Source organism: Trichomycterus rosablanca, chromosome 3 (assembly GCF_030014385.1).
Source record: "Trichomycterus rosablanca isolate fTriRos1 chromosome 3, fTriRos1.hap1, whole genome shotgun sequence".
Classification (NCBI taxonomy): Eukaryota; Metazoa; Chordata; class Actinopteri; order Siluriformes; family Trichomycteridae; genus Trichomycterus; species Trichomycterus rosablanca.
The window spans coordinates 5,134,141-5,150,761 of record NC_085990.1 but is presented as its reverse complement, the minus strand read 5'-3'; the positions used below and the strand labels follow the sequence as shown (position 1 = coordinate 5,150,761).

Below are 16,621 nucleotides of genomic sequence, written 5' to 3'. Positions count from 1 at the left end.
TCACCAAGCGCTCGGCGAGCCGCTCGGATGGAGTTGTTGAGTAGTTCACAGCCGGGAAATCAAGCGTTGACCGGTCACCGAGCGAAAATCAGAGCAAAAGTCGTGTAGTGTGAACCAGGCATTAGTCGTTTTTAGTCTGGCTGTAGATGAGTAGATATCTAAAACAATTACATCACAAATACGCAAAAACAGATGTGAAGTGATAAATTTAATATAAACCATTCACTCGTGGGTAAAATTCACCTGCTGTGGTGCCGTCAGGTTTCCTTTCAGCGACGTGGCTGGGTTGTTTGGTTTGTGCCGACCCTCTGCGCCCGCTAATGGGCCTCGTTCTCCTTTTCTCCTTCTTCATCACTTCGAGCAGGTCCGAGTCGCCCTCCAGTTTGGCATTGCCATTTCGCTTCGTTCCTTTTTTCCCGTCATTGATTAATGGCGCCACCTGGTGGCCACAGACACTGGTGGGGCTGCACGAGACGTCGTTCAGGGCCGAGCGTTTGTGTGCTGCGGCTTGTTGGTGTTCACTCTCTGTCGTACTCTGAGGCTCCAGCCACGGGGGGCGCTCGTGAGCGCCTCGGGACACTGGCTGGGTGGTTACCGTGGTAACCGTCTCCCTACGGCTTCCACCCGGGAATGGATCGAGCGCTAATGAGTCCGTCTGCATCTTCGGGTTACCATTGAAGTCAGCTTGTGCGTCACTCGGTACCGATCGGTGGTTACTGAGCTCACTGATGAAGAACGGACCAGGATCGGACTGGTGAGGACTGGGATTTTGAAGCTGGCCGTCACTGGGATGTGGGCTGAAGCAGGCAGGGCTAGGAGAGGTGCATTCTGGGAGACAGAGTTCCTCCAGGTCAATGGTGGTGCTGTAGTTGAAGAAGTGGTTGCCGCAGCCTTTCTGAAGCTGTCCCTCGAACACCAGAGTGCTGTTTACATACACGCGGACGTCCCGGGCACCCACGTCTATCTCCTGTACAACACACACACACACACACACACACACACACACACACACACACACACACACACACACACACACACACACACACACACACACACACACACACACACACACATTACAAAATAATCAGACTCTTAAGTAATTCAACTTTTAAAGGGGAATGAATGTAAACAAAGTAGTTAGCACCCTAGACAGAAGAATGTAACATCAGATGTGTCCAAACTCATCCACAAAGAACCGGTGTGACTGTTAGCTTTCACACCAGCCATGCAGGAGCTAAGCCACATCATAACCACAAATAAATCACATCACCTGGCTACTACCATCTCTAATGTAAAACATGTTGGTGGTAGCATCAAGCTATTGTTGTGCTTCTCAGCAGCTGGGACAAGAAGACTGGCAAGAAATAGCCTAGTCTGGGCAGCTGTAGCCTAGTGGTTAAGGTACTGGTCCAGTAACCAGAAGGTTGCCGGTTCAAGTCCCAACCTTCCACCGCTGCCAGGTTTCCACTGTTGGGCCCTTGAGCACTGTAAGTCGCTTTGGATAAAAGTGTCTGCTAAATACTGAAAATGTAAATAAAAAACAGATAAATGATTAACTGGCTGAATCCAAGTGTGCAAAGCTTGTAGAGCTTTTTGTTTTTTGTTTGTGTGAAGCTTGTTTTTTTCTGTTCTGCTGCTCCTCGCCTATGGAATGCCCTTCCCGACCATCTGAGGGCACCACAGACGATTGAGAATTTTAAAAAGGGTCTAAAAACGTTTCTTTACCAGATTTTATGACTCTTAAATAACCTTTGATGGTATGATGTATGTCTCATGATGCTATGATGTTTATATTTGTTTTATATGACTGTTTTTCTGTAGCACTTTGAGATTTGTTTTCAAATGGTGCTTTCCAAGGGTGCGAATATCAGTGGAGGCAACTGCACATATACATGCGGTCCAAAAGTCTGAGTCTGTTTCCATTACAAATAATCTAATCAGCCACAACACCCCACCCCACCCCACCCCACCCCACCAGCCAGTTGTATGTATGTTGTTTGTATTTAGACGCCCGGCCGGATTCGAACCCTGAGTCCCAGAGACCGTGGGCTAGTTAATTTACCCTGCAGCAGTACAAAGTAACACACACACACACACACACACACACACACGAGATGAACTACCCGAGAGCCGAAGTGTTCAAGTCCTCAGTGGATCCAGAGTCACTTGTGTCTAGATGAAATCGAGTTCTGATACACACAATCGCACACACTGACATACAGGACACACGATAATCCCTACAGCTAATCTCTAACTGCTCCACACACACACACACACACACACACACACACAAACACAAGTAAATCTAATCTAGTCTCATCACGAACCACACAGACAGAACTACACATGAACCCATGAGTCCAGTTCTCATACTCATTCCCATTAGCTGTTCATTACTGGACCAGATTAGCCATTATGGGAGCACTCATCAGTGCAATCTCAGTTCCAGTCCCAGAGCGGATACGAATACAGAAGACAAAACTGTACGAACCAGGTGATCATTTGTTTCATTTGAATCTGCCTGATGGTTTCAGACGCTCGGCATGTTCCTGTTGGAGGTTGGGGTGTGAGAAATTCGGTGCATTAGACCATGCTGAGGTTCTGGATGCGGTGAAGCAGATTGGTACTCACGTTCAGGCTGCGGTTGTAGTTCCAGATTCGAATGCGGGCGATGCTGAAATCTGGGGTCCGCTCTGTGTTCCTCAGCACAAAGTACAGCTGGACTGGAGCATGAAACGGACACATCCACATATCACGCTCTTTAGTGGTCTGCACACACACACACACACACACACACACGTATTACTCTGTGTAAAAGTAATCATGTAATATATGACTAGAAGTATGTGAACACCTGACTATAATGACAGGCTAAGCTCAAGTAAACACATCTGCCCCATCTTGTCCTTTGCAATTCCTAATTGTTACTTGCTTTGCTGCTAGCACCACCCATTCTTACCGAGGCAGCCGCAAAGCAGTGCAACGTGCATGCATATCGATGCCTGGAACAGAAAGCAGGAGAAACGCTGTTTGACCTTCCCTCCCTCAGACAATGCCAACTATAATTAGCATAATTATAATAATTATATTATAATTATTATTATGTCCGTGTGTATGTAAACAGCACTCTGGTGTTTGAGGGACAGCTTCAGAAAGGCTGCGGCAACCAGGTCTTCAACTAATAATAATTATTATAATTATATAATAAATATAATTATATTATAATAATTATAATCCTTAATTTCCTTCGGGATTAATAAAGCATCTATCTCTCCATCCATCCATCTCCATCCATCCATCCATCCATCCATCTCCATCCATCCATATCCATCCATCCATCCATCCATCCATCCATCTATCTATCTATATCCATCCATCCATCCATCCATCCATCTATCTATATCCATCCATCCATCCATCCATCTATCCATCTATCTATATCCATCCATCCATCCATCCATCTATCCATCTATCTATATCCATCCATCCATCCATCCATCTATCTATATCCATCCATCCATCCATCCATCCATCCATCCATCTATCTATCTATATCCATCCATCCATCCATCCATCCATCCATCTATATCCATCCATCCATCCATCCATCTATCTATATCCATCCATCCATCCATCCATCCATCCATCTATCTATATCCATCCATCCATCCATCCATGCATCCATCCATGCATCCATCCATCTCTATCTCTCCATCCATCCATCTCCATCCATCCATCCATCCATCTCTATCTCTCCATCCATCCATCCATCCATCCATCTATCTATCTATCTATCTATCTATCTATCTATATCCATCCATCCATCCATCCATCTATATCCATCCATCCATCCATCCATCCATCTATCTATCTATCTATCTATCTATCTATCTATCTATCTATCTATCTATCCACTATCTATCTATCTATCTATCTATCTATCTATCTATCTATCTATCTATCTATCTATCTATCTATCTATCTATCTATCTATCTATATCCATCCATCCATCCATCCATCCATCCATCTATCTATATCCATCCATCCATCCATCCATCCATCCATCCATCCATCTATCTATATCCATCCATCCATCCATCCATCTATCTATATCCATCCATCCATCCATCCATCCATGCATCCATCCATCCATGCATCCATCCATCCATCCATCCATCCATCCATCTCTATCTCTCCATCCATCCATCCATCCATGCATCCATCCATCCATCCATCCATCCATCTATCTATATCCATCCACCCATCCATCCATCCATGCATCCATCCATCCATCCATCCATCCATCCATCTATCTATATCCATCCATCCATCCATGCATCCATCCATCTATCTATATCCATCCATCCATCCATCCATGCATCCATCCATCCATCCATCTATCTATATCCATCCATCCATGCATCCATCCATCCATCCATCTATCTATATCCATCCATCCATCCATCCATCCATCCATCTATCTATCTATATCCATCCATCTATCTATATCCATCCATCCATCCATGCATCCATCCATGCATCCATCCATCCATCCATCCATCCATCTATCTATATCCATCCATCCATCCATCTCCATCCATCCATCCATCCATCCATCCATCTATATCCATCCATCCATCCATCCATCCATCCATCTATCTATATCCATCCATCCATCCATCCATCTATATCCATCCATCCATCCATCCATCCATCCATCCATCCATCCATCTATCTCCATCCATCCATCCATCCATCCATCCATCCATCTCCATCCATCCATCTATATCCATCCATCCATCCATCCATCCATCCATCTATCTATCTATCTATATCCATCCATCCATCCATCCATCCATCTCTGTCTGTCCGTCCGTCCATCCATCTATCTATCTATGTCTTTGGGCAGCATTTAGAGCCACATCCTAATAACCAACTTCATCAGTAGTGCACTAATTACCCTTAACAAGAAGTGTTTTTCTTTCTTGTCACCCAGGTTGATGTAAACTACATCTAGGTTTTTCTTTATTGCTACTACAGACCTCTGGCTGTTTCCATAGACTAGTGTATTAGCATGACTAAATGCTGCCAAACCTGAGGTTTAAACAGGCCCAGTTATTGCTGTCTGCGTACTTTGGTCTTGCCGTTGACGAGGGCGGCGAGTTTCCCGGGCTGATCGGTGTTGCGGATGTCCAGGTCGTGTGGAGAGACGTGTAGCTTCCGGTTCCTCCTACAGAAGAACTGCACCTCGGTCAACCCCACCCATCCACTGCAGCCCCAGTTTGACATGATCTCCATGGTTACGTAAAGGGTGTCCGCTGAGCCTCGCCTTATCTGTAAGTAACGTGATGAATTGATTAGCACAAGTGGTACATGAATGAGCACTAACAGCATGAGCAAAAGTGTGTGGACACCCCTATTAATTACTGAGTTCAGGTGTTTTAGCCAGATCTATTGGTAACAGGTGCATAAAATAAACAATAAAAATCAACTCAATGCTTCCAGTAGTTGATTGATTTAGTTGATTCTCCAGTGGCCTAATCATCTATAGGGATAAAAGTGTGATGTCAGGGCTTTGTTCCCCCACAGAACACTGTCTTTATGGACCACAGTCATGCTGGGTCTTCCCCAAACTGTTGCCACAAATTTGGAAGTCATTTGCAGTGGGCATGGATAAAACATCTCTAATTATAAAGAGGCACGTCCACATACTTTTGGTGTAACACACAGCGTTTAAGTAACTGTTGTTAATGCAACGATGGTAATAAACGTGAACACACTTACGGTGGGAGGAGACCTGGAGTTGCTGGTGTGTGTGGGAGAAACGGTGGACTGAGCTTCAACCTCAATGTTCTCCAGAGCTTCCAGCAGCCTCTTCTGCTGACTGAGGGACAGAAAGACCAGAATTACACTAAATAACCCACTTATAACCTCCTGTGTGATAAAAGAGTGGAGCACATTTGCATTCCCAGTACGGTATTCAAAGTATGGTGACTGGTAAGTGTGCCTTGGTCTTCAAAGCATAATGTCTTTTACAGTGTGCTATCTGGCAAGCAGGTTGGATAGGATGCCAGTCAGTTGCATGGTATCACCCACACTTACCAAGGGGCAATTTAGAAAAGCTACTCTGGCAAATATTGTGGACTTCACACAGTCAGCAAATGTAGACAAGGACTGAACCCAGGTTCTTATAGTTGTGTAGCACCAACACTAATTGCAGCTCCACTGTGCTGCTCAGTAATATGAATGCATTTTGTAATTGAACTTTTTGTTTAGAAATCATGCCCCCTGCCCCGTTTTCTCTCAATTTTGTATTCAATTCCCTTTACAATTCCTTTCCTACCTACAGGAAAGCTGCAAACTAGCACTGAAATCACAGCAATGGATTCCCACAGAGAGTCATGCTACTTTCTAAGCGTTCCTCTACTATTCCTGCTGGTGCCTTAATCAGACAGAAGAATTCGCAATCCAACATGTGTGGCATGGTGGCACTGCAGGTAGTGTGGGTGCTGCACAGCCCCATGGTTCTGAGACACAAGTGTATGTACAGTGGAGCTCCAGAGATCCAGCTTTGCAATAAGCGTAAGTGTGAGGTACCTGGGCCCCATTAGAGCGATCCTCTGCATGGCTTGTACAAGTCGCCTCTGATCATCTTCATCCTCCTCATCATCCTCACCCTCACCCTGAACCGAGTTGTTCACCTGCTGCTAATGAAACAGATACCATTAATTGACCCAAAAATTGCCGCTCAGGTGGCGCAGCGGTAAAGTACGCTAGCTCACCAGAGTCGGGTTTCTAGATGCATCGTATCGAAACTCAGCTCTACCTTTCCGACTGGGCTGGGCGGCAGCATGAACAACGACTGGCTGTTGTTCAGGGTTAGGAGTAGAAGTCGGAGCATAGGTCCTCATAACTGGTACGACTGCGGCCCCTGCTGGTTTACTGACGGCGCCTGCACAGGGCTGAGGAATGACATTGAGGGGGGGGGGGTGACCCTCCGTGCGCGGTGTCTCTCGGTGTATGAACTCGGCTCGTGCGGGTGAAAAATGCAGGCTGTACCGATTGCGTGCCGGAGGGGGCGCAAGTCAGTTGAGTTGCGTCCTCAGTCAGCGGCAAAAGGGTCGAATCAGTATAGAGGACGCAATCAGGGTAATTGGACACGACTAGAATGGGGATAAAAGTTGGGGGAAAAAATAAATAAATAAATACAAAATTAACCCAAAAACTACCCCAACAGCCAATCAAATCCAACCTCAGTGCATCTGATTCGTACAGCATTTTCATAACTGAAGAGCATTTATTGGTTGATAGAACTTTGTGTCTGTGCCTCTCTGAACTGAATGTCTAAATACTTTTGCACTGCATGGTCACACACTCACTTCTTCATTAATCCAAACTCTGGTGGTGTTACAGCACAACCTTCATGACAGTGTTTGGTCACCTGATATGTGAAATTACAGCAAATCCAGCTGAATTGATCAGCACCAGGTACTTTTTTTTATCTTACTTCAATCAGTTAATGTTGTCGACTTAATTTAAGTTTTCCTGTCCAGGCTATTAACCAGCACTAGACTGTCTGATCCAGGTAGGACCTGTGATAGCACAAAACAAGCACCCCGATTCCTTGTCGACGCTCATGATTGACCACTTGTGACTTTCCTGTGCTTGTATACAGAGGGAGAATTTAAAAGTAGTAAGCTCTGCTCAGATCGTAGAAAGCTTCACCTGTGTGTGTTTGTGTTTGTGTGTGTGTACCGGGCTGATGGGGAACACACTCCTGTGTGGGACAGCTTCTTGGAGGTCGGGTGTGTGTGACCGTTTGTCCGAAGCTAGTGTGTGTGTGACGACGGTTGAGTTTTCTCTCTGTAGAGTCTCCTCACAGTCCGGCTCCTGCTGCATCGTACGTAGCGCAGACAGGGGGCGCTCTGCATGACTAGCTGCACCTGAGAGAACAGAAATAGAAACGTGAGAACGCGCAGCATCAAGAGCATCTTCAGGCTGCTGTCATGGGCAGTTTCATACATACAATACTCTGATCATGATCGCCCACATATTTGCACATGTTTTGGTTGACCGGTGTGATTAGGAATGTGTTTTTATGGGGTGTGTGTGTGTGTGTGTGTGTGTGCTCACGTGGTGTTTCCTGTGCAGTTCTGTTCATTCCTTTTTTCACAAGAACAGGTTTAGTGGGGACGTACGATTGCATGTTCTCCTTCCTCTTGGCTGAGAGACAGCGCTCCACTTTCTGACCTAACACACACACACACACACACACAAATACTGTAGTGCTGCATCCCAGGTGAATCCCTGCTTTATCTCTGTGTCCCCCAACCCTGCACACATGCACCACAACAGCAACAAATTACACAAATGTTAAAGGATTTGATCATTTTTTTAGGAAATGGTAAAGGACCAACATGTAATGCCAAGTTCACACTACACGACTTTCCAAGTGGTCAGGTCGCTGTACAGTTCACACTACACGACTGGATCTCTTGCACTCGGGAGTCTTTCAGTCGGTGTATATTTCACACTACACGACTGATCGGCGATAGGGGGTTTCACACTACACGATCCATCACCAACTGGAATCGCAGGCGAGCTTCTCCGCTCTCCCTTTTTTTCTTCTTTACAAAAACACACGTGAGAAGTGACGAGGGGTTTAATGACACCACGTCCAAAAATGCACGTCAACAAGTAGCGAGAGATCAAAGCTGTTTGTGGTCTGATGTACAGCGTAAAATCAAAGAGGAAAAATAAATGAATCCGAGTGGATTTGGCAACACAAACAGTATATGGATTGTTCTGCAGTAAAGTGGAGGTTAATTAATAATTTTGTAATGCAGCGTGGGTGTTATGTTTTGTAGAGGACGATCAAATCAGAAATACTGTAAAACGTGTGTGTGTGCCGGTGTATCCTGATATAAACTATATCCTCTCCTGCGTTTCCCTTCACGCCGTATCCTGCGTTCTCATTGGCTGTTTGACATGTCACTCATTCCCAGTCGCCCGTCTGAGATCAGATATCTGGCGTGCTAGAAAACTCGATCCGGTCGCCGAGCGGTCGGCGAGCCGGTCGGGTCGAGTTGTTGGATAGTTCACACATAGCGACTGAGAGCCGAGTTTTGATCGCCGAGTTGCTCCCGACCCGGAAAATCAATCGCCGACTGGTCGCCGAGCGAAAATCAGGGCGAAAATCGTGTAGTGTGAACCAGGCATAAGGTGTTATGCAGATGACTGAGTGTGTCTGAGGTCTCCTAGCTGCTGTTACAGATCCTGAATAAAGAACCCTCACTGAACTTTAGCAGCGTTCTCAGTAACCTCACTTCCGTTTTTGGGTTCTGTTGTAATGCTAATGAAGCCTCCAAAACAAAACGCCACATGTAATTTGTACAGAATGATCATGTGTGCTTGCATTACAGCACAATGTGACAAGATCTGGATCGTAGTGCCTCACATCAGAGTTTTAAGCGGCCATCAGACTTCGCTGTGCTGTGGATGCGACGCTGTCAGAAATCTGGCAACCTGTTAGGCATTTCAAGCATGGGAAGGTGATAAGAAGCAGCTTGCAACTAGGACGGGCTGTGTGATGTTCTGTGGCTTTTCCTGGCCAGAAAAGAGAGTGCACTGGAACCAGGAGGGCTGTGTCTCCACCAATATCCATATGGTGTTTGGCACACAGCACACAGTGTGCAGCCTGATACAGAGACCTCCATGCCTCATCCATTTCACCATTTTTATATTCCTGTTCTCCTGTCGTCACCCACTACTCACCCCCCTCTCGCACCTCTAATTTCGACTGACATAAGTTCCATTTTTCTGCTTGGAAGTACATCGAAGGTCTTCAAAAACGGTTCCGCAACTCCATCTGAACTCCACACGTGGAGCTGTGCTTTAGGAACATGTTAACTACAGCACATTTGTGGTTACTTTAGTCTAAATAACAAGTGGATCACTACCTTTTGGGGAGGGGCCAAAATCCAGAACAATGAGGTCACCGGGGCTGGGCTGAGTCCTGATTGGCTGACCGGGTTTGGGAGAGGGACAAAGTGTGATGTCAGTAATGCTGTCGTTACTCTGGTCTCTCTCGATCTGCTCTTCCACCCAGTCTTCGTCCGACTCCTCTCCCACAGAGTCACACCTCCCTCGCATCATACTGGCCTCCAGACTGCGCCGTAACACCTACACACACACACACACAGATATACTTGACAGACATATGACAAATTAAATCAACCATGAACAGGCAGTACAACTATAAAGCATCTTGAAATTGAGTCTACAGTCTGAACGGATAAGGGATTAGGAAGGGCGTCCACATATTTTTGGCCATACGGTGCGATTAGCACCCGGGGTGGGTTTCAGTGACTACGTACTTTAACCTGGTCCAGGTTGAGCAGAACCTTTTCAGCAGCAGGTTCTGAATCGGAGAACGACCTCCCACATCCTCCATCCACCTGAGAGACAGAAGATAAAAAACAATTCAAGTCAAATACAGATACACCACTACTGACTGTAGCCCATCTACTGCTCTCTACATTGTAAGGACATTGTAGCCTAGAGGTTAAGATACTGGACTTGTAATCAGAAGGTCGCTGGTTCAAGCCTCACCTCTGCCAGGTTGCTGCTGTTGGGCCCTAGAGCAAGGCCCTTAACCCTAAATTGCTCAGACTGTATACTGTAACGTAATGTAAGTCGCTTTGGATAAAGGCGTCTGCTAAATGCCGATAATGTAAATTTACCCCATTTATAAACATAAAGGGAACCTAACTGGACCCCCCCCAACAATCAGATACTATTCAATACACGGCATTCTGTGTGCAAAGCATTTGTATGTGGGTAGCAGGTGCAGCAGTGTTGATGGGATTTTCAAACACATCAGTCTTCACTAAAAAAAGACTAGAAGAAAAGCCAGAAGAGGATTAAAAACCCCAACAACACTGCTGCACCTGCTATAATCACACAAGCACAACACACAACAACATGACATGTTAGTGTCAGCGCGTGCTAAAAATGATCCACTACTCAGACGTCATCTGCTCCGGGGATTCCCATGGGGTTCCTTACTGGTAAAAAAAGTGTACAGAGCAACAGATAGGCTACAGTCAGTAATTGTACCTGCTATAATCATACAAGCACAACACACAATACCATGACACGTTATTTCCATGTTAGTGTCAGCGAGTGCTAAAAATGATCCACTACTCAGACGTCATCTGCTCCGGGGATTCCCATGGGGGAAGTGTACAGAGCAACAGATGGGCTACAGTCAGTATTTGTATACCAGCATCTGAAGACGTGCGGCTCATAAAGCGGTCAATATTTAAACATATAAGACAGGTGTTCCTAATAAAGTATTCTGTATTGGTGAGTATATGAGATCCTAACAGCAGAATGAACAGTGATGGTTCCACATCAGGGTTTCTGAGTCATGCTCATTACCTCCATGTCTTCACTCTGGTAGGGCTCGAAGTCTTCTGAGTACCTATCTTCTGGAGATATTTTGACCCGTTCTCCACTCTCCGTACGGATATGTACTGCTTCCTGTGGACGAGACACAACTCAGGCTTGATCATGGATGGGATGAGCGCTTATTTTCTCACTCGCTTTGTTGCATAATGTGAACAACTGATAAAAATATACATTAGCCAGCATCAGGCTTTAATTGACCCTAAATATGAGGTTCTTTGGTTGGCAAATTAACATTAATGGTATTGATTATGGACATCACGTTAATCACATATGTGCCATGAACAGCAGTGTATGTAAAAGTGTATGTTAACTTTTGACCTAAACTTGACTGTGTGTGCTTGTGGCAGGATCCACAAAGACATGGTTTGGCCAGACCTGCACAGAGCCCTGACCTCACCAGAACACCTCTGGGATGGATTGGAACGCCAATTGTGAGCCAGACTTTATCCTGCTATATCGGTGCCTAAAATGGGTACTACATGGAGACCAGTTCACACAGACATCAAATGAATGGAGCCTGTTATAGCTGCAAACGTCATGTTTGATAAGTATTACCTGAACCCATCCTTTACGCTGTGCTCTCTCAGGTGCTGTGTGGCTCCTTGGGACGTAATGATTCAGTCCACACGCCTCTCCCCTTCTCCTCCTGGGACCATCTTCACACACACACACACACACACACACGTTACCTAGCATATATCCACATTATCTAACAGTTTCTATACACTGTATGTATGTGTGTGTACCTGCAGTGTGTGTGTTTCTGTGTGTAGGTGGGAGGGATGCTTGTGGTCTGTGATCGGCTCTCTTGCTGCTTTGACTGCACTTAGCATTAGGCAGGTTTGCATTAGCGCCGTTGATGTAGATGGAGAAGCCCTGCTCCCGCTGTTCCAACTCAATCTGCTTCGGGTCCTTTATCTGCAATTTTTTCAGAGATCTGACACACACACACACATACACACACAAACACAGAAATACAGAGTTATTAACGAGTAATTGCCCCCTCTTCCTAAATGCCTCTGTTATGACCTATGAGTTCAGTCTGAATGAGTTCAGATCATGCACACACACATCAACAGACATACAGATATCACTGTTGTTCAAAACTTCTATACGTTTATAAGAAATTTGAGTGTTACTGCGGCTTATAAGGCGTGACCTGCTCAATTAGGTCTCACCGCAACTTGCTCATAAGGTTGGAATTAGAACTTTGACCTGCCTTCAGGAATTTCAAAGCGATTGTGCTTTTGTATTTTAGACCGCTGTCCTACCTGTCCTACTGCACAACCCATGATACCTCAGCTTCAGCCCAGGGACAGATGACCTTATGTTCTCCCGATTTTCCGACACAGCCCATTAAGTAGGCCGCACACTGTGGATAAGATTGTGATTGTGGTTTATTCTGAAGTGATCAAGCTCTACAGAGAGGAAAGTGAAGTGAGGTTGTCCATTGCAGTGGTTAACTGATTGATTTACTAGCTAAGAGGGCTAAGAGTACTAAATCGCTTAAAAACATTTTGTATTTACTTGAGTTCGAGTATACACTGTATGTGTGTGTGTGTGTGTGTGTGTGTGTGTGTGTGTGTGTGTGAGATTGAACCTATTTCTGTGCTGCAGGCTGATTAAATATTCATCCAGCTGCTCTCTCCCCACCTCACTCCTCCTGACGTCCTGTGGGAAACCATGAACATGGGGAAAAACAAACACCTAAAACCACGCTTCACTGATTCAGGAAACAACACAGATATCACATTTGCTAAAAAAAAAAATGGATTGCTCACTATAACCGTAAGTCATAATGCAGGGAAGGTCTAGACAAGCTGAGAACAGATCAGTCAGAAAGACAGAACAGACAGAGAAGGTGAGAGAAAGAAATATATGAAGAAGAGACAGAAACGTGAATAATAGAAGCACATCTTACAGGCAGCTAGAGGCGCTGGAGTGCACAGGAGGAGGAGGACACCATCACCGGAGACAGAAAAGTAACAGGACAAGGCAGAGATCTGTCCCAGAAGAAAAGAGAGGAGGAACAGAAGAACAGAATGTGTGTTGAGCAGAAGATTTTGTGTGGATGTCAGTACTGATGATAGAGGTGAAGAAGGAGTCTAGTTCCCTTCTTTTCCAAACCATCCAGATTCACCTACCACAGGTGACGTGTATGTGGTGTCTAAGATGATCACTGGGTTGTTACTACTGAAAGTGGTTTTGGTACTTAAGATAAACAATACCAATTGTAAATCACATTCAGGAAGGTCGATATAAGAAATGGCAAGCAAAGAGAAGCTCAGCAGGGTTAGTAATATAATTAACTGATGCCTGGTACACTCATGGTACAGGCTACGACCGCAGAAGACCACATCAGGTTCCAGTCCTGCCAGCCAACACACAATATCTTAGCTACAGTGGGCACAGGTTCACAGAAATGATTTCTGTCTGAACTTGGCATACGCATCATGTTCTTGTCTGATGGAAGTGGAACCTCAAGGTTTGACATGTTGTCTTCCATATTGCTTCTCACTTTACTTGCACTGTTGCAACGAGGTGTTTATTTCAGTAACTGTAGCCTTAATATTGTCAGCCTGAAGCAGTTTGGCTATTGCTTCTGACCTCTCATAAACAAAGCAGAACTGCTGCTCACTGGATGCCCCCCCTCAACTCTAGGTTCACATCAGATTCCAGTCCTGCCAGCCAAAAAAAGGAATCTGAGCTACAGTGGGCACAGGTTCACAGAAATGATTTCTGTCTGAACTTGGCATACACATCATTTACATTTACATTTTAGGTATTTAGCAGACGCTTTTATCCAAAGCGACTTACAGCACTGTGACAGCGAAGCAACTGAGGGTTAAGGGTCTTGCTCAGGGGCCCAACAGTGTCAGCCTGGCAGTGGTGGGGCTTGAACCATCAACCTTTGGCTTACAAGTCCTGTACCTTAACCACTAGGCCACACCTGTCCCATCATGTTCTTGTCTGATGAAGGTGGAACCCAATGTGTCCTTCTGCTCTTGAAACCTCAAGGTTTGACATGTTGTGTCTTTCATATTGCTTCTCACTTCACTTACACTGTTGTAGCAAGATGTTTATTTCAGTAAATGTAGCCTTGCTTTTGTCAGTTTGCCCCCCTCAACTCTAGGTTCACATCAGATTCCAGTCCTGCCAGCCAACACACAGTATCTAAGCTACAGTGGGCACAGGTTCACAGAAATGATTTCTGTCTGAACTTGGCATACACATCATGTTCTTGTCTGATGAAAGTGGAACCCAATGTGCCCTTCTGCTCTTGAATCCCTGTAGCCTTAATGTTGTCAGGTCGAACCAATGTTGACCTCTCATAAACAAAGTGTTTCTGCATACAGAACTGCTGCTCACTGGATGCCCCCCTCAACTCTAGAGACTGTTGGGTGTAAAAGTCCATTCTCTTTATGCATGATTTAATACATTATGAAGATCTATAAAACCAGTTCGTCCTCACCTCTCTGTCTGTGATGGCTCTCCTTGGAGATGGACCTGAATGTTTCACACAAAAATAAATAAAATATCAAAGATTAGCAGTGACGCAGTAGAACAGTTATGAATCTAGTGCTGCAGAATGCTGTAAATATAACCCGTAGCAGTTAGCACTTAGCAGCGGGAGAGAAGCAGCTGTTGGCGGTGGATGTGGCGGAAGCTCCCGGCAGAGCGCGCCCCCTGCTCGGTCATCAGTATCAACTTCATCTCGCTGATCGCTAAGCTAATCTGGCTAACTGTCGTTTCCATATATGGACATGACTTCAACCGCAAACTCAGGTCGCATACTAGCGTACTACATAGTATGTACTACACAGTCATCGATACAAACCCTGTTTATACATACTGTATAGTAGAGTAGTATGAATCTGAAGTATGAGTCAGGTCAGAGCCTCATCAAGCCTGCTAGCTCGCTATATAGCAACGTATCTCAACACATAATTATAATGCATACATTATAACTAAAGTCTCTAAAACGTGTAAAAGTACGTCATTATAATTATACTCATTCACTCACAGTCCATTAGATTGATTTATTTCGCGCTGACGGGCGACTTCATGTCCATTCAATCACACACACCGTCTGTTGTAGACGGCAGATGCCCGTTACCATGGCAACCATCTTACCCAATCACAGAACGCACTTGCCTGTCGACTCGGTTTGGATTGGTGAAAAGATCAGAACGAAAATGAACGGACCAATCACAGAGCGTCGCTGTTTATAAGTACACCCACCTCACGCTGCAATTAAGGCTGTTTGGGTTTATGGCGAATATACTGTAGATACAGTCGACCCTTGACTTACAAATTTAATATTAGTTAAACCTATTTTTCCCATAAGAAATAATGTAAATAGAATTAATCCGTGCCAGACCTCCCAAACCACCCCCTTACCCCTAACCTCTCTAATGTCTTAAATTCTCTTTTTGTTATACATACAGGTTTATTTTCCCTTAAATCTTACATTCTTAAATTATAGAATAGACATTACTGTAATAAACAATAATAAACAACAATACACAGTAGTACTGTACTGTTGTTAGGAATCTCGATGAAATCTTTTGTCGAATGAAGACTAGGAACCTCAGAATTAGCAATTAAAATATAATTATTTATTTAGAAAAAAAAGAAAGGAAGTCTCTGAGCTCTGAAGTGATCGATCACTGCAAGTTTCTCTCTGTCTCTCTCCGTCTATCTCTAATTCTTCTTTTATTGTTAGAATCCGACCCTTTTTAAGCTATCCCCACCAGGATGTTCGGTCGAAGTTTTAGTTGTTACCTTATATGGCGATTTCTAGAATCATTCTATCTCTGGGCAGATTTTAAAGTTAACTCAAGTTGTTTGTCTGAATTAGCATACACTTCTTGTTTTTACATGCTTTGTTTAGTCTGTTGTCTAACACTTAGGCCGGCTGCTGACCTCCGCAAACTCTACTTGACCCTGTTCATCTTACAATAATAAACAACAATACACAGTAGGACTGTACTGTACATAAAACACACATCACATTTCAGTACAGTACGTGTGCTGTACCGTACACCATAATACATTTCCTTCTTTTCTTTTTTATAAAATGTATCTACCAGAAACAACAACTCTCATATTTCTCTATTATTTCCTTCTTTATTTCAGTAGTGTTGT

General features: G+C 44.6%; 2 protein-coding genes across 3 annotated transcripts in view; one reads left to right on the top strand and one right to left on the bottom strand.

Annotated features, from left to right (window-relative positions):
- Positions 1–15,584, bottom strand: part of LOC134310805 (katanin-interacting protein) — a 32,972-nt gene extending 17,388 nt beyond the window's left edge. The window contains exons 1-15 of one of the 2 annotated variants that reach the window (XM_062992495.1): positions 15,498–15,584; positions 14,946–14,980; positions 13,074–13,144; positions 12,220–12,410; positions 12,029–12,129; positions 11,444–11,545; positions 10,378–10,458; positions 9,961–10,183; positions 8,135–8,251; positions 7,757–7,944; positions 6,599–6,708; positions 5,786–5,885; positions 5,135–5,335; positions 2,632–2,769; positions 244–967 (exon numbers count right to left, since the gene is read on the bottom strand). In XM_062992495.1, the coding sequence (XP_062848565.1) occupies positions 244–967; positions 2,632–2,769; positions 5,135–5,335; positions 5,786–5,885; positions 6,599–6,708; positions 7,757–7,944; positions 8,135–8,251; positions 9,961–10,183; positions 10,378–10,458; positions 11,444–11,545; positions 12,029–12,129; positions 12,220–12,410; positions 13,074–13,144; positions 14,946–14,980; positions 15,498–15,504 (2,389 nt within the window). In that variant the 5' untranslated portion in view covers positions 15,505–15,584. The remainder of the gene's footprint in view (positions 1–243; positions 968–2,631; positions 2,770–5,134; positions 5,336–5,785; positions 5,886–6,598; positions 6,709–7,756; positions 7,945–8,134; positions 8,252–9,960; positions 10,184–10,377; positions 10,459–11,443; positions 11,546–12,028; positions 12,130–12,219; positions 12,411–13,073; positions 13,145–14,945; positions 14,981–15,497) is intronic. The other variant, XM_062992496.1, reaches the window with a different exon arrangement.
- Positions 1–16,621, top strand: part of lyrm1 (LYR motif containing 1) — a 176,436-nt gene that overhangs the window by 135,823 nt on the left and 23,992 nt on the right. The gene's annotated exons all lie outside the window — the stretch shown is intronic.